The sequence below is a fragment of the Sminthopsis crassicaudata genome, chromosome 4 (assembly GCF_048593235.1).
Source record: "Sminthopsis crassicaudata isolate SCR6 chromosome 4, ASM4859323v1, whole genome shotgun sequence".
Classification (NCBI taxonomy): Eukaryota; Metazoa; Chordata; class Mammalia; order Dasyuromorphia; family Dasyuridae; genus Sminthopsis; species Sminthopsis crassicaudata.
Window position 1 is genome coordinate 73,145,909 of NC_133620.1, and position 25,918 is coordinate 73,171,826.

The following is a 25,918-nucleotide window of genomic DNA, read 5'->3' on the forward strand; positions in this document are numbered from 1 at the left end:
TAATCTTAGAACTTTGCCTATTCTTCTAGTGCCCTCTCCACAATCAGTAATAGGATCATCCCAGAATTTTAGCAGCAATTGAGAAGTGTGAGAAACTTCCATTATGAGAGATCTTTCCATCAAGGCAGATTCCTTACCTTTTCACCAAATAATAAATCCTGAAGAATTGTTTAAGACCATTGTCTTGTCTAGCTTGAGGACATAAAATAAGAGGATTTGAACATGTTTCCCTCTTTCCATGCCTAATGTTCTAGTCACTACACCACACTACCTCTGCTGCTAAATCAGGCCCCACAGCAGCTTCACAACACAACTCAGCTAATGGCTTTAATTGCAATATCAGCACCAATGCAGAGGGCAGCTACAATTGAGAAGGAAGTGAAAAGAATGCCAGGCTTAGAATCAAGAATTCTAGCAGTCCTGAGTTCAAATCTAGATTCAGACACTTGCCAGCTATGTGACCCTGGGCAAATCACTTAACTTGGTTTGATATGCAAAATGAGCTGGAGAAGGAAATATGGAACTACTCCATTACCTTTATCAAGAACACCCCAAATGGGATCCTGAAGAGTCAGAAATCATTAAAAAGAACTAATACCTCCCAAAGTGGGGGTCTTCAGTGGTCACTGCAGGGGTCCTTTATGGCTTCTAAAGACCTTAAGCATTTTATCTTAGCTGTCAGACTCTAGTGAAATATAAAATAAAATCCCAAGGAACACATACCAAAAGGATCATAAAACTAGAGAGACCTCAGAATCATCTAGTCCAGCATTTTAATTTTACAGATGAAGAAATTCAAACACAAAGAGGTTTCATTAAGAGTCAGGATTTGAATCCAAGTTCTCTGATACCAAAGCCAAAGAATGCTGTGTCTGCAAAGAGCACTCATCCATGATCACAAGCTACAGGAATCCTAACCAACTAAATCATTTCATAGCATTATAGAACTAGAAGTTGAAAGTTAATTCTTTATTATGAATACGCAGAAAGGATATAAGTAATAATCTAGTCCAACCCTTTCCTTTTACAGATAAGGAAACTAAGGCTTGATGCTGCTAGAGAACTTGCCCATAGTAGTAAAATTAGTTATCAGAAAAGCTGGGATCAAATGATGGACAGAAATAACTACACCCAGAGAAGGAACACTGGGAAGTGAATGTAAATTGTTAGCACTACTGTCTATCTACCCAGGTTACTTATACCTTACACACATATATTGTATCTGGGTTATATTGTAACACATGTAAAATGTATGGGATTGCCTGTCATGGGGGGGGAGGGAGTGGAGGGAGAGGGGGATAATTTGGAAAAATGAATACAAGGGATAATAATATAAAAAAATTACTCATGCATATATACTGTGGAAAAAAATTCTAAATAAAAAAAAAAAGAAAAGCTGGGATCATTGCTTCACCCATTTAATTAAAAAGTATACTTACATAATTTCAGGGTGTTTTTTTTTTTGCTCTGATTACCCATGAGCATTAATTCTTACCTGATTTTCATTCATATTGAAATCACTTGCTTTATTGAACATTCATTGACTATTAAATACAGTAGTGCCTTTTATTGCTAAACATTTTATATAGAAATCTTTGTGGGATTTCATTTAAAATAACAACCATTACTAGAGAAAGAAACAATATTCCTTTGGTATGGATGGGTTTTTACAAAACTCCTGCTTGTGATTTAAAACACACACACACACATACAGAATTCATAGATATTTTTCCACAGTTCCAGTCATGTACAATTATGTACTGTATTAGTTCTGTTTGCTTTCTCTCCTTCCTACTCTGCCATCAAGTTAAACCTGCTGAGGCTGAAGGTTACTTTCCTTTTTTTTCTTCCCCAACCCGGTCTTGCTGCTTGTCGTGTGTGGGATTTGTAACTTCCTGGTAATAACAACAGACAGAAACTGGGAAATGGTTACCAGTTCTCTGTCCTCCACTTGTAAGCAAACACCTGACAAATCAGCTCACCTTAGTCATTATTCATCGTCCCCACATCCACAGAGCTTCTTGGCAGCTCAGCCTGGCCCATTCCCCTACCTAATGCAATCAGTGCTGAGAAGTGGCTTTTCAGACAGCTTCCCAGCCGCCCCCATGTCTCCCAAAGCGCTAGTGACTTGTGGAGTATTCCAGTGGAACTCAAAGTTCCTTCCTTCTGGGAAGTAAACAGGACTGTTTACCTTCCCGAGGGCGTCTCCTTTAGGATACAAATAGCTGTGCCAGGGGATGTCCTATTTCTGGTGGTATATCGGAGATTGGAGAATCCAACCTCCCAGGTTGATGGGGGTGTGGGGGTGGGGGAGGTGTCACACCTCCCTCATTTAGGTCTCCGGACAATCAATCGATCAAAAAACATTTATTAAGCATGTACCACGTGTCAGGTATCCTGTTAAACGCTGGGTGCACAAATCTCCCCAACTCCTTGAGGGTTGGGCTGGAGCTTGAAAGATAGATTGGGGGGAATGGAGGGGGACGAAAGGGGATGGCGCGAGGAACAAGGTGGAAGTAAGGTTTGGAGAAAAGGTGAAAAGCGGGATGGAACCTAGTAAGCCAGCCACCCCAGTCGCACGAAGAGCCCAATTCCCAGCTTCCAGTTCATCAGTGGCAGGGGTCAGGAGAAGGGAGGGCTACCGGGGCGCAGGTACTCTCGGGGCTGGGGTGCGAGGAGAAGCTTCCGAAAGGATGGCGCACCCCTTTACCGAGCTCCGCAAGTCGGAAACCAAGATTTCACCCTTTCCCTTTTCTCTCTCTCCCGCTCTCCGTGGGCGCCCACAAGGAGCTCAGAGGGGCTAAGCCAGCCTCGCCCCCCGGCCTCTGGCTTCCCCGGCCCCGGAAAGGCTGAGGGGTGTGTAAGCCTGGGAAGCACCACGCTGTTCCCTTTCCCCTGCAGGCCCCCGTGCGCCTCTCTCTCTCTCCTTCACCTTCACCTTGGTAACCGTAACTCCCATCTCCCCTCCCTATTTGGGGGCGACGAATCCAACTCCCCTTCCCCCGGGCTCCGGGGCGCACCAGCCTGAGACCCGCACGCACGCGCGGGTGAACCTCACTTCCCAGGGGCGCCGAGGGGGACGGCCCCGGCCCATCGCCCTCCTCCTTTGGCGATGTCCCCCACACTCACCAGATGGCCATCCTGTCCTTGGGATAGTCCAGCCGCTCCAAGCAGCCCAAGAAATGGGGCAGCGTGTGCGCGGCATTGCGAGCCAGGATGGTCACGAACACCGAGGGTTTCTGCAAGGACGACTCCGGGAAAACGACCATCTCCGCCTCTGCCTCCGGGTCTTTGGGGTCCGCCTCAGCCGCGAAGCGCGCCCGCAGGCAGCTCCAGAGCGAAGCCAAGGAGAGTAAGACCAGCAGCCATGAGCAGGGGCGAGGGGCGGCGGGGCGCTCGGCCATGTTACGCGCCCGAGGAGGAGGAGAGCACGGAGCGAGGCTTCCCCGCGGACTGGAGCGAGCCAGGAGAGCCGAGCAGCCAGACGGGACTGCGCGGGGCTGGGCAGAGAGCGAGGGGGTGGGGATGAAGGAAGGGGGTGCGGTTCGCTGCGGAGCCGCCGCCGCCGCTGTTTTAGTGGTTGCTGCTACTTGGGCTGTCCCAGCTACGGCTCGGGCTCCCGGCGGACAAGGCTGCCGGGGGGAAGGTCGATCTGAGCTCCAGCAGCCCGGTGCACGCACTACTTTGCACTAGTTTTATATGCGCTCACCCCCTGCCCTCCCTCTAGTCCCAGCTCGGACGCTCGGGGCTTAGGAAATGTACCAGCTCCGGAACCTGCCCCGTCTGAGCCAGCCTCAGGCAAACGTGCCGGTCGGCTTGTTTGTCCCCAGTCCTGCGGAAAGTTCCCGCTGGGCTCGGGCTGCGCGGCTGAGGTGTGCGGTTTTCTCTCCGAGGTGTCCCCACCGAGAGCCCAGAGGTGTGGTTGTCTGTGCCATCAGACACCGGTGTGCACACACGCGCGCGCGCACACCCACACCCCCTCCCCCAAGAAAGGCTTTTTGTTCTACCCAACAGCTAGTTACTGCACGGTCTATTCGAGGTTTCTTCGTACCTCTCTGTTCTGAATGACAGACCTGAATGATCTACTGACTTTAATTAACACCCCAAGGGGAGTTTCAAAGTGGAGTCCAGCTTTTCAGAACCATAATGCCTTTTTAAAAATCCCTACACAGAACATTTCCCGTCCCCAAACAAATCTTCTTGTGTTTTGGTACCTACTACGTGATACTATGTGTAGAACCTGACTCCCACCTTCCCCAGCTGCTAGCCCCCCCATTACTTTTTCTTTTGTACACAAGTTTATTTTTATTTCTATACTAGGTTTCTCTCCCCCCACCTCCGCTCCAAAGTAAGGCTCATGAGAGCAGGAACTATTTCATTTGATTGCCTGTCACATCGCACCTATTTCATAAATGCTCATTGAGCCACCATTCTCTCAAGGGAAGCAGAGAATTCTGGGAGACCAAGTTGTTTTGAGGAGGGGGCCTCTGGATCTAGCACGTCCTTGATGGCATAGAAATTGGAAATGAAATTCTCTCGATCAATGCAGAACAGCCCCTCTGAAGCTTAGAACATTTCCTGGGAGTTGGGGCCACTTAGAGTTAAATTACTTGCCTATAATAAGTCAATATATGTCGTGGGAAGGATCTAAAGCAGAGCTTCTTAACTCCACCAGCCACTCTCTGTCAGATTGTCTGTTCAGTCAGTAAATCATAAAATTATAAAGCTGGAATTAACCTTTATGATCATCGAGGTTAAGTCTGTAATAAAAATGAAGACCCACTATACCATTCTTTAGGGAAGTCTATCACTCATTCTTCAGCAATGAGCTTCCTGGTCTTTTATATTAATTTTTATAGAAAAGGGCAGTTTGCATGTTCCTCAGTAATTAGATGCTTTATTTTTAGCCTTGACTAATATTTGCTGAGGTATGGGGATAATAGATGTATTATTATAGGATAGATCATTATCTTTCTTTTTTTTTATGGGTAACTGAGGAAAAATCATGATTTTAATAATTATCAAGATGATATGTATAATGAATAAACTAACAATTTAGATTTCTCAGAGCTGCCTCTTCTGGCTTGGGAGTCAAAGATTGAAAGGTTCAATCAATTCATGACACCCTCTCCTATGTATGCTAAGTGAAGTGAATCAAAGATTGGAAAACCTTTTACCCTTACAGAACTCTGGTTCTGTCCCCAGTAACAAGCCATGATTTGAAACAATCACTTACAGACTGTTTCCACAGGATTAGAGAATACCCATATCATTCTGGATTTGTGGATTTCTCATGGGAAACCTCTGAGGCCCTAAAAAAATTGTACTGTAATCCACCTTCCTCCTTCCTTTTGATTTGTGTATGAAATTTTTACCTTTCCTTCAATAGAAGAGGTCTCCTGCCAAAGAGAACTTAGAGTCTGCAAACTGTACTCCTCACTCTGAAAGTGATTAACATTGCACTTGATTGCTAAAACATATCTATTTTGTGTGATGTCAGCTATCCACAGTTAAGAGATCAAGACACCTACATTTGGTTAATATAAAGAAACTGAGGCCCAAAGGACTTACATATTTTGCAATAGATTTGCATAATTATATAATACATAATAATTATATAATTATATTTTCCATTATGTTTGCATAAACTAGAAGGTGGTTGAAAGGAAAATGGTAAAATTGGATATAGCTTTGGAAATAGCATGAGAGAAATATAATTTACTTAATATATGCATAATGGGGATGTATAGTTTGTTACCTAATCCTTCTTTTTCTATTCTTTGTATATAAATGATCATGTTTGTTGATAAATTTGCTTGTTAAGTTTAGGATGGCCAAAAAAATTAAAAATAAAACTAAATGCTGAATCTAACTAGTTAAATACAGCTAGGCAAATTAGTTATAATAAAAAGAATAAGCCATAAGATTCAAATTTAATGCTGTCTCTGTCATTTATGAGCTGCATGAGCTTTTAGATAAGTCATTTCATTATTCTGTCTCATCAGCAAAATGAAAAAGTCAGACAATATTATCTCTAACTTCCTTTCAGAGTCCGAAAACATTTAAGTCCAGTCTCTGACACATACTATCTGGGTAATCACTTAACCTCTTGGTGGTCTAAGCCAGGGCTTCTCAAACTTTTTCTACTCTCTCTTCCTTCCCCCACCCTTAATCCCTGAGAAATTTTTACTCAACCCTGTTTTTGAAATTATATAAAACAGGTATACAAATCAAACAACTGATAATGCACCATAAAGAAATGTCTTTTAAAACAATTCTTTGGATATGTAATTTACTATTTATTAAAGACAAAATCAAATTTGCATGCTAAAGAAATGGATGTGCTTATTTATTGTTAAAATAAAGAATTTAATCTTGGCAGAAATTTGCTACCTTTTACTGTTGTCAAATTTTTTTTTGTTTCTTTTTTTATTTAAGTAGAAAATACAAAGTTGACTTTGCATTCTATCTAAAAAAATCTCATTCTGGTTCATTTTTTAATGTCACAACAGTTTGATATTATGCCCTCGACAAAAATCAGGTTATTAGTGTAGCAATGATAGTGATCATATAAATACTTTCACCTTTCCCCTTCTAGAAAATCTATTTTCTACTCACCACAGATACTTTTTTTTTTGTTGCCAAATTTTTAGTGACCCTCACGTTCAGTTACATGACCCCATATTGGGGTTTCAAACTCAAAATTTAAGAAGCTTTGGTTTTAACAACTCTTTACGAACATATAAGATGCAGGAAAAGTGTCAATCTGTACTGACAGAGTTTTCTTACTTGGAATTTCTATATACAAATGGAATCACAGGTCCAGTCCAGTAAAAGATGAATGATTTAGTACATGAAACAAATTCACAACTCATGTATTTTGGTTTTTTCTGCTCTTACCCTCTAGAATATAGTGTTATAGTCATACTTGCATAATAAGACTTTTATACTTTGATAAATCCATGTGTTCATAAATGCAAACTCTCCCTCTACTCACACAAATCACAGTCTACCAATGCTTCCTTACCACAAGGAGATTCTTGTCCATATTTACCCATAAATCCTCCATGAAGGATTTACCCAGTGCTTTGGAGGTCTTTTAGGTCTCTTACCATAATGTCGGTGCCATGCCAACAATGAGATCATTGACCTCTTAAGCCTTCCCCCCCCTTATTAAATGATTCTACTGTTTCCTTTCCTGTCCTTATATTTCTTTGAAGATGTGAGGCATTCAATTCACCTCTTTGGGTCTCAGTTTCCTTTTCTGTAAAAAGAAAGAGTTGGGCAAGATGATCTTTCCAGCTCTAATATTCTGTGATCTGTTGTTGGTTGTTCACGTGTGTCTGATCTTCATGACCCCATGGAGCATCACACATCAGCTCTTGTATCCACCTGTCCTTGGTCACTTTCCTTTACACACCAAGACTCAGAATAGGACTCATTCCCACTTACCTTATTAGTTGCTACATTTTGCTGATTCTGCCTTCATGACATTTCTTGTAATCATTCCCTTTTTTTCACTCATAGCAACTCAACTATAAAATTGTAATAGCCTTCTAATTGTTCTCTCCACCCCAGACTCTCTCTACTTTAATCTATTCCTCACAGAAGCAGCCAAAATGACCTTTTTAAGATGCAGATCTGTCCATGACATATTCTTATTGAAAAAATCTATATAGTGTTCTGGGATTTGTCCTCATATTCTTTTGACATAGAGAGGATTCCAATAGGACATGCACATTGTCCATTAGTTATCGCTTTCTCTTGCCATATGAACACACCATCTTCTTTTTTGAACATATCTTTTTGGTGACATCCTTGACACTGCTTCTATATTCCTGTTTATAATATGCTGCAGAAAGGTGATTCTCATTTTCAATTCTTCTGAGATACTAAGGACCTTGATTGACAATCATGTACTCTATAAAATAAAGAAAAATGCAAACATATTCAATCTTTGGGACAAATATCTACATTTTCAGTGAAAATGACAGAATGACAAAAATGGACCAGGAGAGTCAAAAGTAATACAGTTTTTTTGATTGTCTATAAATATTAAGAAAGTCTAATGGATAGAGAATGTGCCTTAACATCAGGAAAATGTGGATTCAAGTCTTCTCTCTGACACACACTAGTTTATGGCCTGGATAATCTTCTGTTTAAGGAAGGTACTAGGGCAGCCATCTCATCTCTTCTCACCTGGCTGTACTTCTGGACTTCATTATCTAAATCTTGTTATCTTACAAGATCACATCAAGCAGAAAACTCAGCTTTTCAGTGCCCACTGCCTCTGGGGCCCCTCCTTCCTTCTTATTGGAAAGGATAGAGAGTAGACATGGAGATCTCCTCTTAGATCTTCCATTTAAGGAGGACACCCCCAAAAAAGCCATCCCATTCCTTCCTCTTCTCTGATCCTTGGCTCTTTAGATTGCGAATGCCTTGAGAGCTAAAAGCTCGTTTTGCCTTTCTTTGTATCCCCAGAGCTTAGCATAATGCCTGATACATAGATGGCTCTTAATAAATGTTTTCTGACTGATAGCCTCAATGCTCCAGATAATTGTAAGACCATACAGTTATATATTTTGCTGAGGTATCAACCTGCATTAATGGAGGGAATAATAAATTATAGATCCAATCTCTGTCATTTTAAATATTATCTTAGTTATTGGCACTCTAAAATGAGTTCTTGGGATCTTAAAAGAGGGAAAGGGACCCACATGTGCAAAAATGTTTGTGGCAGCCCTTTTTGAAGTGGCAAAAAACTGGAAACTAAGTGGATGCCTTTCAGTTGGAGAATGGCTGAATAAGTTATGGTTTATGAATGTTATGGAATATTATTGTTCTATAAAAAATGACCAGCAGGATGACTTTAGAGAAGCTTGGAGAGACTTACATGAACTGATGCTGAGTGAAATGAGCAGGACCAGGATTTCATTGTACACAACAACATCAATATTAAAAGACGATCTATTCTGATGGATGTGACTCTTCCCAACAAAGAGAAAATTCAGGCCAGTTCCAATAATCTCATGATTATGAGAACCATCTACAACTAAAGAGAGGACAGTGGGAACTGAGTATGAATCAGCATTTTCACTTCTTTTGTTGTTGTTTGCTTACATTTTATTTTCTTTCTCATTTTTCTTCTTTTTGATCTGATTTTTCTTGTACAGAAGATAATTGTATAAATACATATGCCTATATTAGATTTACATTTTTTTACCATGTTTAACATATGTTGGATTACTTGCCATCTAGGAGAGGGGGTGGAAGGAAGGAGGGGAAATTGGACACAAGGTTTTGTAAGAGTCAATATTGAAAAATTATCCTTGCATATGTTTCAAAAATAAAAAGGTGTCAATAAAAAAAAAGAAAAGAAAAATGAGCTCTTTGTCCAATGACCAGTTAAAGGACATGCATCCAGTGGAGGTGGTTCTTACTAATGCTATCTTCTAGAGGAAGTCTTTCCCAATCCTTAATTCTAGTGCTTTCTTTGGCTGATTATTTCCTATTTATGCTGTATAGTTGTTGTTTGTACATATTTTTCCCCTATTAGATTATCATCTTCTGAGTGCAGTACTGTCTTTTGCCTTTCTTTGTATCCAAAACTCTTAGCACAATGTCTGACAAATAATAGGGACTTAATAAATGTTTATTAGCTAATCTTGATAGTTTTACATTTCAGCTAAGTAGAAAGATAAGTTCTTGAAAAAGAAAATATAAGAAATGGCTATTAGTTTTCTTCCCATTTTGTACAAGATAAATGACTTTTCAAGCTATATTTTACATTCTTCCCTCTTCCATATTCTGTGTACCGGTAAGATTTGATTATTAGATGCTTCCCTGAAATCAGTCTGCTAACTGGCACCTCACTGTATTTATTCTCTTCACCCTTCTTCCAGTTCCATGCCTAGAATGCATTATCTTCTCATATTTCCCTCTTGAAATCCTCTTTGAAGCTTTAACCTGCTCTGTTTCTTACATGGGCTGGTTTTCTTCTCATTAGGCAGCCTGGTTGCCCCCTTTTCCCAAGGGCTTGTATATTAGTTTAGGATTTGTTTCATTACCAGACTGACTTTGACACTATTAAAGTCTAGAACTCCCAAGTTCAAGTAAATTGCCAAATACAGCCTCTTCAGTGGCAGGAAAGATCTGTGCCACTTTGACCAGAAACATATATAATAGATGCTTAAGAAAAATTAACGAAGACTTGTTGACTTTAATCCTACTTGATTCTAAAGCAATTTACAAAATTATGAAATGAAAGAATAAATATAAACTGAAATTGTGGAAAGAACAGCTAATGGAATAAATTTTATTAGTACATGAAACAAATCCTTAACTAACCTGTTTCAGAAGGTTGTTTATTCTAGAAGTAAGCAGTGTAGCATATATAAATTTATATATAAGAGTACTTATCCCAGCTGGTACTCAAACTCTCAGGTCTTCTAGTTCAACTCCATCTTGCCATCAAGGTTTTAGGAGTATTCCTGAAGAAAATAGTCTTTCTTTTTAAAATTTTTATTTATTTAATTTTTAATTTATGGGATAAAGCAAGCATTTTCATAACATGGTGTAAGAAAGATATAAAATATAAAAAAGATTGCTCATAAAACTGCAACTCTGTTATGTATAACCAGCTATTTCTTTTTAAATTATCGTGTAAACGTCAACAACAATACTGTATGAGGACGTATTCTGATGGAAGTGGATGTTTTCGACAAAGAGAAGATCTAATTCAGTTCCAATTGATCAATGATGGACAGAATCAGCTACACCCAGAAAAAGAACACTGGGAAGTAAGTGTAAACTGTTTGCATTTTTGTTTTTCTTCCCAGGCTATTTTTACCTTCTGAATGCAATTCTTCCTGTGCAACAAGAAATTCGGTTCTGCACACACATATTGTATCTAGGATATACTATGACATATCTAACATGTATAAGATTTCCTGCCATCTGGGAGAAGGGGTGGAGGGAAGGAAGGGAAAAATCAGAACAGAAGTGAGTGCAAGGGATAATGTTGTAAAAAAAATTACCCATGCAATGTACTGTCAAAAAAAGTTATAATTATAAAATAAAAAAATAAAAAAAAAATCACAAAAAAATTATCGTGTAAAAAATAAAGTTGTCATGTAAATTTCTTTTTTCTTTTTTTTTCCCCACCCATATAGAGATGGTTATCACTAGCTACAAATATATGTATGCAGTATTTCCAATGCTATTAATTAATCCCTATTTCAATGTATTTTCTGTGATAATTATGGGCAGTTTATCTGTCAAGCAGATTTTGTTAGCTTGTAGACAGAGATATTTAGTAAAACAGTAAGAAGAATTAGTATAAAATATCCCCCTAAAGTTCCCTGATGTACTTTCTCACCATTACACAGAAATACCAGGGGAAAGTGGATTCAAGCTTAAAGAACATTACTTTTAAGTCCTATTTCTCCTCTTAGAAAGATGCTCAAGACATTGTCCCTATGCTTTTTATCTTCTTTATTAATTTCAGGAGATAGGAGACAGGAATCTGTCTACCCGTATTTTATCCAGTCTACTGTACTCCTGGTACAGACACTGCCATCAGCTATTGTTATCCCAGAGGATGATGCTAAAACACAGATGAGAAGATGGAAAGTCTTACATTCTTTGACCCTTTGGAAGTTTGAAAGATTTTTTTCTGGTCAAAGATGAGGATAGGGAGACCTAGACTGAGGGTAAGGCTGAGGCATTATCTCTCCATTCCATCCCCAAATGGTTCTTTCTCAGACTTTTTGCTGGAATGTTCTTTCATGACTACTACCTACATTAATCTCTGGCCTAAAATAACTTGATATTTTATAAATTATTCCTAAAATGTGGCCAAATTTACTCAGTCCCTCCAAAACATATTTCTTTTGTAATGTCATTCCATTTGATCAAGGATCTTTTTTTCACTTAAGATTTTTGATGGATTGATTAAAGCATATTCTCACCTCTTGAAAATCACTTATTTTACATAGGGTGAGGTGATTTGATTGATTTGCTTAACCTGGGGCTTTCCACCTTAGCAACAGAGAAACTGATTCAAGATTCTTGGGATTTGTAATTTTGCTTGTAAAATATTTTCCTCCTTTAATTTCTTTATTTTATAGAGCTTCCATTTCTTTCCTTAACTGAAAACCTATATTTTATTAATATTAAATTAATTAATCTCAATCTACCTAAAAATGCCTGCCAGATATTCAGCAAATTGAGACACCTTTCAGACAAGTTCTGTGCCAGAGTTATTAGAGTGGGTATTAGCAACATATTTCAGAAAGTACTTACTCTTAATCACTTCCATCCAAATGAAGAAAGAACCCTGAGGCACTCCCAGTAGTGGAATGGAAATTATTTACACTGGGAACCCTGACCACATTGCTGCTAACTCACTTATATAATTAGTGTACCCATGGAGTTGAGAGGACCCAGGACAGAATTCTTGGATTTTTCTATTGTGCCCTTCCATCTAACTATTCTTGATTCATGTAGACATACCCTCTACCACACGGTACTCAACATAGGAGATTCCTAAATGCTGAAAAGTAAATATTTGGCAACAATTTAGGGGAGAATTTCCTGAAAATCAATTATTCCAATTCAACTCAAATTTTAAAAAATGTATTCAGCACCTGCTATATGCACATTACAGGAGAAACAAAAAAATAATGTTTTTTTTTAAATAGCACATTCTTTATGGATCTTTCAGTTTAGGAGAGAATGGGACCCATATTCAAATAATTACAATTCAAGATAGAGTGCTTTTTTAAAAGAAAGGTGATAAAGTACACTGAGTTTAAAAAGAGAGAAAGCACTAATCTAGAAATGATGATGAAGGCTTCTTAGAGTACAGGATATCTGAGCAAAACTTTGAAGAGAATGCTTTCAATAGATCTAATTGAGAAGGAACTACATTCCAGGTATAAGGGGCACTCTGACAGTTTTTCAAAGGGCTCAGAATGCAGGATATGGGGAGGAGCTTTTTCCCCCAGCATTACGGGAAGGAGGCTATATTCTGAGACTAGAGACTAAACATCAGTGAACCTCCAACTTGATCCAAAAAGTTGTGCTCCAGGAATATCTTTTATAAATCTCTTTTCTCTTTTTAAAAATTTTTTTAGCCTGTGAAGGAAATAAAAAATGCAGGAGGACAAAAATAGAGGGATTAGGAATTCTATGTAGTGGTCCATAGTCATCTCCCAGAGTTCTTTCCCTGGGTGTAGCTGGTTCAGTTCATTACTGCTCTGTTGGAACTGATTTGGCTCATCTCATTGTTGAAGAGGGCCACATCCATCAGAATTGATCTTCATACAGTATTGTTGCTGAAGTAATTATATATTTCTCCTGGTCCTGCTCATTTCACTCAGCAGCAGTTCATGTAAATCTCTCCAGGCCTCTCTGAAATCATCCTGTTGGTAATTTCTTACAGAACAATAATATTCCATAATATTCATATACCACAATTTATTCATCCATTCTTCAATTGATGGGCATCCACTCAGTTTCCAGTTTCTGGCCACCACAGAGGGCTGCCACAAACATTCTTGAACATACAGATCCCTTTCCCTTCTTTAAAACCTCTTTGGGATATAAGCCCAGTACTAACACTGCTGGATCAATGGGTATGCATAGTTTGATAACTCTTTGGGCATAATTCCAAATTGCTCTCCAGAATGGCTGGATGTATTCACAACTCCACCAACAATGTATCAGTGTCCCAATTTTCCCACATCCACTCCAACATTCTGCATTATCTTTCCCTGTCATTCTAGCCAATCTGACAGGTGTGTAGTGGTATCTCAGAAGTGTCTTAATTTGCATTTCTCTGATTAATAATGACTTGGAGCATCTTTTCATATAGCTAGAAATAGTTTCAATTTCTTCATCTGAGAATTGTCTGTTCATATCCTTTGACCATTTATCAATTGGAGAATGGCTTGATTATAAATCTCTTTTCTCATAGGAACAGTGTTATATATCATAAAATTTACAGAGTTAAAATGGATTCTAAAGCTCTTCTAGCATAGTGGTATCAAATACAAATAGAAATGGACTGCATAGTAACTTAGAAAATCTCGAACTAGCAATACCTATGTTGGATTTTTATTTATTTTGTTAAAGATTTTCAAATTGCATTCTAATGTGGTTTGTGAGATGAGGAGGCTTTTTGCTTAGGCACTTTGACAACCTTGATGTAGTTTTCCCCATTTTACAGATGAAGAAGATTCATACAGATGAAGTAACTCATCAAATATTATTTAGCTAATTAGTAAATGGTAACAGTATAATTAGGATCCTTCCTGGAGTTTTTGTTTTTTGTTTTTTTGGGGTTTTTTTGCTGTTACATCTTAATTGTTTTTTTTTAGTTTCCCAACCAAGTCCACAAAAACCCATTTAATCTTTATTGTATTTGAATTCTTTTGTATTATCAATGTGATTATGACATATGAAGGAAGATACTATCTGTATCCAGAGAAAGAACTGATAAATAGAAGTATGCATAGAAAATTTTTACATATATACACACATATATGATATAAATATATTTATATACATATGTATATATACATTCATATTTGTGTATAATGGTAGCCATGGGGGGAGAAGAAAAAAGGGAAAAAGATATTTATATAATAACTTTGTTATAAATTTAAAAGGAATAGCTAGTTATATATAATAGATTTGAAATTTTGTGTGCAATCAACTTTTTTCAATTATACATATGCTATGGAAATGCTTGTTTTATTCCATTCCATTAAAAATAAAATAAAATAAAATTTAAAAGGATGCTATTATGTCCTAGCAGAAAAAGAAGTAGCAGTTTAGAGCAAAAAACATGGTTTAACATCCAGACTGATGTTCTTTTGTCTTTTGTTTTTTGTGACATTGTTCTTTCCTTGTTCTCTTTCTACCTCTCTGATTGCTTTTTTCTCAATCCCCTTTGTTGCATGATTAACCAGAATACTTCCCCTAATGGCAGAGGTAGCACACAGTTCTTTCTTACATCCTTCTCTTTTCTTTCTATGTTCTTCTCAGTGACCATATTATGTCCCATGGGTTTATTTATCATCCATATACTAATAACTCCTGCCTTTTTATCCATCCCTAATCTCTCTCTTGAGCTTCAGGTGCTCATATTTAATTGTTTTGGGGCATTTCAAACTCAACACATCTCAACGCATCTTCTTGAAATGAAAACCATCATCTTTATGCCACATAGAGTCCCAGAGAGCTGTCCATTGTCATACAACTAATATACATCAGAGATGGGACTTGAACCCATGACTTTGGGACTTCCCCCTGTTCCTGGTGGTACTCTTTCTACATGAGTGAAATAGTTATTTTTATATGCACCACAATCATTGTGTATGTGTTTTACTGTGAGGTCATGTCACTTCAATCTTTGTTTTCATTATACCAAACAAACAGCATATTTTTATGCTCGACTAATAGGTTTATTCAGTTTAATTGAATGAAAGTATCTCTACTTCCTGCATCTCACCAGTTTTACCATGATACTCCAAATAAATAGTGATAATGAACAATTTTAGGAAATAAAGATCTATGAATGTTCATTTGGGTCCCTCCTCTATTCCAATCAGCATGAATCCATTTGACATGATTCTATAGGCATAGTGATTATAAGGGCTCAGAACTTTGAGTTGCAGATTCTAAGTTCACTTGCTTAATCATAGGAAATTAAATAGAGGCCCTCCACCCTTGTTTTTCCTTGCCATGGTAACCAAGCCCAGTGTAGCGGGGGTGACTCAACTACATGGAAAATCCTTCAATTTGTTTTTGTAAACTTCAGATCATTTTCTCTTGTCCAACACTAGCAGGTAACCATCCCTGTGATAGCTTGCAGCACTTCCTCCTGCCTAACTTAAGGAAAGGCCCGTCAGTTTTGTGTGGATATATTCCTTACTTCATCCAAGTTATGACCCTGCAGATAGTATTTTGTTTACTTTAGTTTATGCATCATATGTTAATCAATGAAATTATTCTGTATTTGATATAATTGTTCTTGAATGTCTAAATATCTAGTTTTATAAAAATGGGGCCCTGGAAGGAGATGGTGAGGAAGATTTGAGGTCCTCTTCAATAGAGGGGACCATGGATCTAATCAAGTTCCATTGGCTCAGAACCCTGCCTCGGTCTCTTTTATTTGAGATGGAGCAGTTTTAATCCCCACATATAGGAATGGCTTGACCCTGGATTTATGATTTCATTGGAATAGGGAGAACTCTTTATGAGGAAACTCGTTTTGTCAATTTAAGTAGGTGACGTCTTTGTGCCTGTTAGTCTCAGAAAGCTGCCTTGGCCACTAAGAAGGTGTGAGAGGGCCAGGGTTACATATCCAGTATATGTCTGAGAAGATCAAGAATTTAATTCTAGATCTTCCTTGCTTTAAGGCTGGTCCTTCATTAAAGTCCTCAAAAGATATGTCGATTATTGGTGGAATTTTTGGTGGAGTTATGAACTGTTCTAGCCATCCTGGAGAGCAATTTGGTTTTTTTGTTTGTTTGTTTGTTTTTTGTTTTTTTCTTTTTATTATTATTATTATTTTATTAATTTTATAATTATAACTTTTTTTTTTGACAGTACATATGCATGGGTAATTTTTTATAAAGTTATCCCTTGAACTCACTTCTGTTCCGAATTTTCCCCTCCTTCCCTCCACCCTCTCCCGTAGATGACAGGCAGTCTCATACATGTTAAATGTGTTATAGTATATCCTAGATACAATATATGTGTGCAGAAACGAATTTCTTGTTGCACTGGAAGAATTGGATTCGGAAGGTAAAAATAACCTGGGAAGAAAAACAAAAATGCAAATAGTTTACACTCATTTCCCAGTGTGCCTTCTCTGGGTGTAGCTGATTCTGTCCATCATGGATCAATTGGGACTGAATTAGATCTTCTCTTTGTTGAAGATATCCACTTCAGTAAGAAAACATTCTCATATAGTATTGTTGTTGAAGTGTATAATGATCTCCTGATTCTGCTCATTTCACTCAACATCAGTTGATGTAAGTATCTCCAAGCTTCTCTGTATTCATCCTTCTGGTCATTTCTTAAAGAACAATAATATTCCATAACATTCATATACCGTAATTTGCCCAACCATTCTCATTTGATGGGCATCCATTCATTTTCCAGTTTCTAGCCACTACAAAAAGAGCTGCCACAAACATTTTGGCACATGCAGGTCCCTTTCCCTTCTTTAGTATTTCTTTGGGATATAAGCCCAGTAGTAGCACTGCTGATTCAAAGGGTATGCACAGTTTGATAACTTTTTGGGCATAGTTCCAGATTGCTGGAGAGCATTTTGGAACTATGCTCAAAGGGCTATCAAACTGTGCATACCTTTTGATCCAGCAGTGTTTCTACTAGGATTGTATCTCAAAGAAATCTTAAAGGAGGGAAAGAGACCCGCATGTGCAAAAATGTTTGTGGTGGCCCTTTTTGTAGTGACAAGAAACTGGAAACCGAGTGAATGCCCATAAAATGGAGAATGGCTCAATAAGTTATGTATATGAATGTTAAGGAATATTATTCCTTAAGAATATAAGAAATGATCAGCAGGATGATTTCAGAAAGGCCTGGAGAGACTTACATGAACTGATGCTGTGTGAACTGAGTAGAACCAAGAGAACATTTTACACGGCAACAACAAAATTATGTGATAATCAACTCTGACGCACTTGGCTCTTTTCAGGAATGAGTGATTCAGGCCAGTTCCAATAGATTTGTGATGGAGAAAGCCATCTGCAGCCAGAGAGAGGACTGTGTATGATCCATTGAGGGTGTTTCACAACATAGTATTTTTACCTTTTGTGTTATTGTTTGCTTGCTTTTTGTTTTCTTTCTCGTCTTTTGTTTTTCTTTTTTGATCTGATATTTCCTATACAGCATGATAAATGTGGAAATATGTATAGAAAAATTGTAAGTGTTTAACATAGATTACTTGCTGTCTAGGGGAGGGGGTCAGGGCAAAGAAGGAGAAAATTTTGGAACACAAGGTTTTGAAAAGGTGAATGTTGAAAACTATCTTTACATGTATTTTAAAATAAAAAGTTGTTATTTAGATTTTTAAGTCTATGTCAATTAAATCCCAGTAGTTTCTGCAGAACTGAAAGGGTTTGAGTTCAGCCTGGGTAGTTTACTGTTTTCTCATTTTAGAAAGAAAGTCTCATCATTTAAAGCTGGCAAATAAAGAATGGAATTTTTAAAAATATCAATCTTGTATCTGAAGGCCTCATCCTTTACATTTCACCGTCTATCTTTTTGTCCTTTGCCTTTCAGATTTGCTGCAGTCCCACATGGTATACTAGGATAAATATAAATAAAATAAAAACACTAATTATTATTTTAAATTAAGGAATATCATTATTTAATCCACGTAGGGTGGATGTTTTTGGAATTTGAAATATCATCTCTTTTATTTATCCATCCATTCATTTCCATTTAGATTTATCTAGTGTTAGGATTCTTACAAGGTGCTAAGTCACTGGAATGGATTGAGACAATAATTATCTCATTTAGCATGGTACTTAACAGTTCTTTAGTTCAGCAATGTACTTACTGGAATTCCACAGGATTCACACCTTTAAGAGAACATATATAAGGAAGAGATAACACAAGCCCACAGAAGGGGGCTGGGCACTTCAAGGAGATTCACAAGTCAGGCAGAAATATAAGCAAGAAGCTCTCTGGGCCAAGCACACAAAAGCCCACAATCCTACTCTAGGAGGCAGAGTCAGTCATTCCAACTTCCACCTTTGTGCTGACTGGAGACATTCCGAGAGAGCTCTCAGAACCAAGGAAAGAGATAGGGCTCTGAGAAAGCTAACCAGGCCCTGGAAAAGAGACAAGACTGTGAAGGAGAAAATATAGGATCTGGACTTTAACTCCTGGCTGCATTTGGGGTTATTACACTGAACTGAAACCAAGGCTGCCTCTAGAAGCTCTCCAAGAAATCTGCTCTCAGAGAACATTATAATTTTAGAGAAGAGAACACTACAATCTAATACACATTTATTCAAACAATGTATCTATAATAATAACTACAATAAAAAATACAATAGACCCCTTGAGAATTTTTCTACCCTGAGGTCAATTCCATGATTGGAAAGTCCTTGCCCAAAGCTCTTGTACCATTAAAAATTCTTGCTATCATGTTCACTTCTGTCTTGGATTGTTCTTGAGTTTAATTTAATCTTCTCACTTAAAATAATAACAATAATAGCATTTGTAGAGTGCTTTAAGGTTTACAAAGCAATTTGTCCATTATCTTCTTTAATCCTCAATCCTTTAAGACAGGAATGATCATTATTCTCATTATCATGAAATGTAAGTTTCTGAGGTGGAATTTGAAGAAGATCAGAATTTGAATCTGGGACTTCTAATTCCAAATTCAGTTTTCTTGTCACTGTACCTAGTTCATGAACCTAATCTATGTATACAGAAAGAAAAACAAACACTTTTGAATGTTTGACTTAGTTTGCTTTTTCTTTCTTCTTCATTGACTTCTAATCCCTATTATCCCCATTTTCAAATGAATGTTATTTATAATCACAACATTAAAATAAACTGACAGGTATCTAAGTAGTAAAGTTAGAGATAAAATTCCAAAGAATTTATTGTAGCTTTAAGAATATAATTCTTTTTTGCATCAGTGGAAGTAAAGAAACCCAGGAATTAAAAATAATAACCTTTCCTAATGTTACCTTTATAATGGCCAGCTTTTGATTAAATGGCATTTATTTTTTTTTTGCATTGATCATGTTTCTTTTTCAATGAGATTCCTCAGGCAAAAAAGAGAGCCAATCAGAGGTAAGAAATTTGAGATTGGATTTTAAAATTTTCTATTATTGCACATTAAATATTACTTAGGATAATATTTTTATATCTTGATGGTAAGTTTTGAGCTGTGTGCCTGCTCTTATTCTGCATAAGATTTTCCTTAAGCTTAAAGCTTAATTGTTGTAGATGAAAATTCTTTTGTGTCTATTGGGAAGCTTGCACCTGATTGTAATTACTAAGCTGCTCTTTTGGTGGACCTCCTTCTGGACCTTCCTTCACCAAACACAAAATTCTTATAACATTAGTAATTGATGACCTGTTTGTGCCTCTCCCTTTTTTAGGATCCATTAATACTTGGTGATGGCCAGGTCTAATTTTTTTCTTGAGTTACATGGTAATTTTACATTCTGAGATGCATTAAATATTGGAATCAATTTCCAAAAAAGGCTATATAATATTTCCTCCTCTGAAAATCTTTGAAAACAAAACATATTCTTATCTTTCAGATGCCCTAGGTGTGAGCAGTCACAGAATTTTTACTTATTTTATCTCTTTTTTAAAAAAAAATAGGTTTTTATTTTTTAAAATACATGCAAAGATAATTTTCAAAATTCACTCTTGTAAAACCTTGTGTTCATATTTCTCTCTCCCCTCACCCACTTTCCCTTTCTCCTAGATAGCAAGTAATCCATATAAGTTAAATATGTGCAATTCTGCTAAACATTTTTCTACATTTATCATGCTGCACAAGAAAAATCAGATCAAAAAGGGAAAAAATGACAAAGAAAATAAAACAAGCAGGCAAACAACAACAAAGATGAAAATATTATGTTGTGATCCATATTCAGTCCCCATATTTCTCTTTCTGGATGCAGATGACTCTCTCCATCACAAGACCATTGTAACTGGCCTGAATCACCTCATCATTGAAAAAAGCCACATGCATCACAGTTGATCATCACATAATCTTGTTATTACACAAGAACACTTGTACAGTGTTCTCCTGTTCCTACTCACTTCACTTAGTATCAGTTCATGTCAATATATCCCCAGGTCTTTCTGAAATCATCCTGCTGATCATTTCTTACAGAATAATAATATTCCATGACATTCATATACCCTAAATTATTCAGCCATTCCCCAATAATGAGCATCCACTCATTTTCAAGTTCCTTGCCATTACACAAAGGGCTGCTACAAACATTTTCATACATGTGGGTCCTTTTCCATTTTTATGATCTCTTTGGGATACAGACCCAGTAAAGACACAGAATTAAAAAAAAAAAAAACAATAACAACAAAACAAAGCATTCAAAAGCCAATGAATGGTCTTTTATATGAGAGCATATAATCATTATCTATATTTTTCTCCTGATTTTCTCTATATCAGTTCATATCTATTTTCCCATGTTTCTCTGAATCCTTCAATTTAATAATTTCTTATGGCATAATAATAATATATAAATCACATTTTTCAAAGCCACTTTCTAATCAATAGAAAACTCATATGATTTACTATTTTGTTTGTTTGTTTCTTTTTGCTATGATAAAATATGCTGCTAAAAATGGTTTATTATACAGGATGTACCAAGTTTAGTGACATTTTAAATGATGAAGATTTGAACTATGTAAATTTTTAAATCTTAAAATTGCATGAAATCTGCTTGGGACACCTTGTGTCTAGATTTCTTTTAAAAAAAATTTAAAACCAGCAACAAAATCCTTTGACCTCCTTAGACTATATATACCTAATTAGTGGAATCATGACTGATCTCTTAAAAGTCCTATCCAATTCTGTAGCTCTCTGATTTTTATCATTTTCTAAACTCTTTTCAATGATGAGTTAACACATTTATGTTGCCTTTTCCTCCTAATATCTCTAACTATTTGAGATAGACAGCATAAATATTATTATTCCTAACTTACAAATTGGAAATTAAGGTTCAGAGAGGGTGTGACTTTCTTAGCATGACACAATTAATCAGTGTCCAGAGCTGAGTCTGAGTTTTCGTTTTCTAATTTCATGACCAACACTCATTGGGTGGTCCTTTCTTTAATCTTGTAAACATTTACTATCCAGCTCTGTCTTGATTAAGTATCTCACAATCTTTTGGAAGAAGAACTGATTAAATCTATAGAGATTAGGAGGTTTCTTGACTCAACAGCTGCTTATGATACTAAATCATATTTTGAGTGCCAAATAACTATTTTAGGCTCCACATAAAGGGCTATAAGTTGTATGGATGTTGCCAGATTCTCATCTTTTCCTTGTCCTGAATTTGTTAATAAGGACATTCATTAAAGAGCTATAATGTAAGAAATGGATCAGAGTCTCATAATCTGAATCATCTTTTTATACACTAGAAGCATCTGGTACATATCTGTGAAGTAAAGTGTTTTTTTTTAACACAATCCTTTATTGAACATCTGATTAATCTTACAAGAAATATAGAGGATAAGGAAAACTGAACTTCATTACTTGAAGTTTGAATTATCTGACTACTGTTACATAACTAATGGATAAGTAGAGCATTCAACTTTTGCTTTTTTCCATTTTATATTCTTTTATATTGAACTTAACCAACAGTACATGAAATGAGCATTTCAAAGTGTAACTCACAATCTTTTTTTCCCAACCATTTTATTTTTCCAACTGTATGTGCATTTTTAAAAAAATTTGAGTTCCAAAATCTGTTCCTCCCTCTGTTTCTTCCCCTTTCGTTTTGAAGGCAAGTAATTTGATATAGGTTATACATGTGTTCTTTTTTTAAAGAAAAAATGTTTAAAGTTTTCATTTAGATTAAAAAACAAAACAAAACAAAATTGTCTCTCTATTTTGCCAAGTTGGAAGTTCAGGCACTTCTCAGGGGCTTGATTCCATAACATGGAAGTTTTGACCTGACTTGGACCACTTTGTCTTTTCTTAGACTATCTGGTGCATCTCTTTCTTGGGAGTTTATCATCTTGGTGCCAGATTTGATGTAAGCACCCAAACACTTAGTCCACTTTATCTGAGAAAGCCTGAATGGAAGATATCTATCAGCCTCAGACTCCCTAGAAGCGGGTGTGCTACTACAACTCACATAATCTTTAATTGAAGGCTCAGACTTAAAGATCTGCCAGGTTGGCTAATAGAACTATTGTATTGTGAAGGACTCACATGTTAGGACTCATGATTAAATTTTTTTATTTCTTTTCATTTTTCCTTTTGGGACCCTAAGCTATAAGCGACTTGTATTCATATTTCAGTCCTTTCCTGACTAGTTATTTTGGTATTTCTGTAGCAAAAAAAAAAATTGTGGTTAGGGAGATCAAATTGGGAATCTGTATAACTACAGATTCAGTCAGGAATGGGCAGTTTGGTACTGAAACTTCACTGACCTCCTTTGCTTTCTTATATAGCTGCATTCTAATGGACTCAGTTATTTAGGTATGTGTAAAATGAGAATGCTCCAGTATTCTGGAAGCTGAAACACTATCTTTCCTCTTGAGATTGCTGTAAAAGCCATTCAGAACTTCCCTCATTGTTGATTTGGTAATTAACACCCAAGATCAAGTCAGTGTTTCTAAACCCCATATTTTTCTCCATGACCAATTCCTGGTTACTAAAGGATTTTCTTTCTTTCTTTCTTTCTTTCTTTCTTTCTTTCTTTCTTTCTTTCTTTCTTTCTTTCTTTCTTTCTTTCTTTCTTTCTTTCTTTCTTTCTTTCTTTCTTTCTTTCTTTCTTTCTTTCTTTCTTTCTTTCTTTCTTTCTTTCTTTCTTTCTTTCTTTCTTTCTTTCTTTCTTTCTTTCTTTCTTTCTTTCTTTCTTTCTTTCTTTCTTTCTTTCTTTCTTTCTTTCTTTCTTTCTTTCTTTCTTTCTTTCTTTCTTTCTTTCTTTCATTATTTATTTATTTTGGGCAATAGTGGTGACTTGAATGTATGCAGGGCTTTGTATTTTAATTATCTGATTTATTTATTTAAACCTAGGTATCTCCCTATCTCACCTTGTTGGGAAATGCAGAGGCTACTTATAAGGCAAGGGAGATTTGACCTGCTTTTTTTTCCAGCCTGGATCCCTTTGCCTCTCCTTAGTCAACTGGTCTCTTTCCCCTCCCCCTCTCTACTCCTACTCCCATCCCTCCACTGGGATCACAGAATGCAGAACCTAGGATAGAGACCCAATTTGCATAGCTCAATGTAGCTCAGAACTCTAGAGCTCAAGGGATCCTTTGGCTTGAGCCTTCCAAATGGCTATGATTCAGGCAAACCTTGAGATGCTCTATATTTAATGATTTTACGTTAGCAAATACAATGTTCTCTCAACTCATCTCTGCCTCCTGTCTTCATGTTTCAACTAAAATCTCACTTGAAAGACAACTTTCCCAGGCTCCTTAATGCTATATCTTCTCTCTGAGATTACCTTCCATTTACCCTGTATATATCTTGTTTGTACACAATTATTTGCATTTGTCTCTCTCATTAGAATGTGAACCCATTTTTTGGGGGGGGGGTATCTCCAATACTTAGCCCAATGCCTGGCATTAGATGCTTAATAAAAGTTGACTGATTTCATTTGACATAAAAAGTAAGAAGCATTTAATGTTTTTTTTCTCATTAGGATCCTATCTTTCTAATTATTAACAGTACTATAAGATTACTTTTAAGGTGTTAGTTTTTTTTAGTTTCAAGTTCTTTCATCATTGTTTATGTTTATAAATAGGGTTTTGTTTACATTTCTAAAGATCTTTTCCTTTTCAGAGAAGAAACAGAATAAAGAACCAAGACCTTCCTGCTATCAAAGGATTCTTGAGGTTTCTTCTCTAGTTTCTAGATTCGTTCCTGATTTATAGATGCTTCCACTGTATCAGGCTCCCAAGAGATATGTGGGCAATGCTATAATAAATTCCATTATCTTTAATTGACTTAAGATTCCTAAGGGAAGACAGCTGGAGATTTATTCATTTCCAAATGATCTATTTTCATGTCAATATTCAAAGCTCAAGTATTTCTGATCTTATTGGATTACAAGGTCACTTGCTTTTGGACATATTGTTAAATGTTTCAGCAGTGAACTCTTAGAGGAAGAGAGATTGTTGAGTGATGAAGGTTGAGGATCTGAAAGAAGTTGTGAGGAACAAGGAGCATGCCATCTACCAGGATTAGTGTTTGAAGCTGGGTACAGGAGAAGGAACATACTGAGGAGTATGGCCAGTGAAGCAATGCCTTCTAAATCCTAGCTTCTTAAACAGGTTCAAGACCCCATGTGGGGGTTATGAAAATAAATAATTTATAATTATAAGATTTATAATTTATAATCATAAATTTTTGATTTGTATACCTATTTTTACATACCTATATACCTGGAGTCATATAAATTTTTTTTGAGGGAAAAAGGTCAAGAGTGGAAAAAATTTAAGAAGACTTGGTCTAGAGAGAGACAGGTTTCCAAAGTTACAAGGAGCCTTGGAAAGAATGGGGGAAATATTATTTTATTTTTTTAAAGAATAGGAGGGAATTCCAGACAGTGCCATGGAAGAAGAGGGCAAATAGGGATAGTGATACAACTTGGTTCATGCTCAGGTGGAGGTAGAGGGATGGAGTTGAAGAAGTAGGGAAAGTTATCAGGGAAATAGAGTTTTTACTGTGAGCAGTCTTTGTCTCCATTGATGAGAACCAGGATGTCAATAGAACATTGAGAAGTAGAGTTGGGAGTGAAGCTCTAAATATAAATCTTTATGGTCAGGAAGACTGGTGGTGAGAATCCTTTCTAGGTGGTGGGATGATGAGAGTCCTGGCATTCATTGGTTACAAAGGTTGTTACTCCCTTTCCCTTATGCAGCAAGAATAGCTTCCTCATGAAACCAGCTCTTACATTGATTTGTCACCTCTTGGGCAAGGAGCCTTTGAATTTGTGGTCCTAGGTCAGTTAAACTTCTACTTTTTTAAAAATTGTTCTGTTATTTCTTCTGTCCTATTCACACTCGCCTTCAAGTTATGGAATGAGGACTTTTCTCTTATATAGCTATGGCTTTATTTAGCCTGTGCTCTCTCTATAGAAAAATCTTCCTGTTCTCTCTTCCTTTGTTAAATTTCTACACAGTTTTATAAAGCCAA

General features: G+C 36.8%; 2 protein-coding genes across 2 annotated transcripts in view; one reads left to right on the plus strand and one right to left on the minus strand.

Annotated features, from left to right (window-relative positions):
* The window catches only part of COLGALT2 (collagen beta(1-O)galactosyltransferase 2), a 133,496-nt gene extending 129,536 nt beyond the window's left edge, over positions 1 to 3,960 (minus strand). The window contains exon 1 of the mRNA XM_074308568.1: positions 3,130 to 3,960. Coding sequence (XP_074164669.1) covers positions 3,130 to 3,404 — 275 coding nt within the window. The 5' untranslated portion in view covers positions 3,405 to 3,960. The remainder of the gene's footprint in view (positions 1 to 3,129) is intronic.
* TSEN15 (tRNA splicing endonuclease subunit 15) overlaps positions 3,757 to 25,918 on the plus strand; it is a 48,890-nt gene continuing 26,728 nt past the window's right edge. The window contains exons 1-2 of the mRNA XM_074264662.1: positions 3,757 to 3,916; positions 11,507 to 11,562. Coding sequence (XP_074120763.1) covers positions 3,757 to 3,916; positions 11,507 to 11,562 — 216 coding nt within the window. The remainder of the gene's footprint in view (positions 3,917 to 11,506; positions 11,563 to 25,918) is intronic.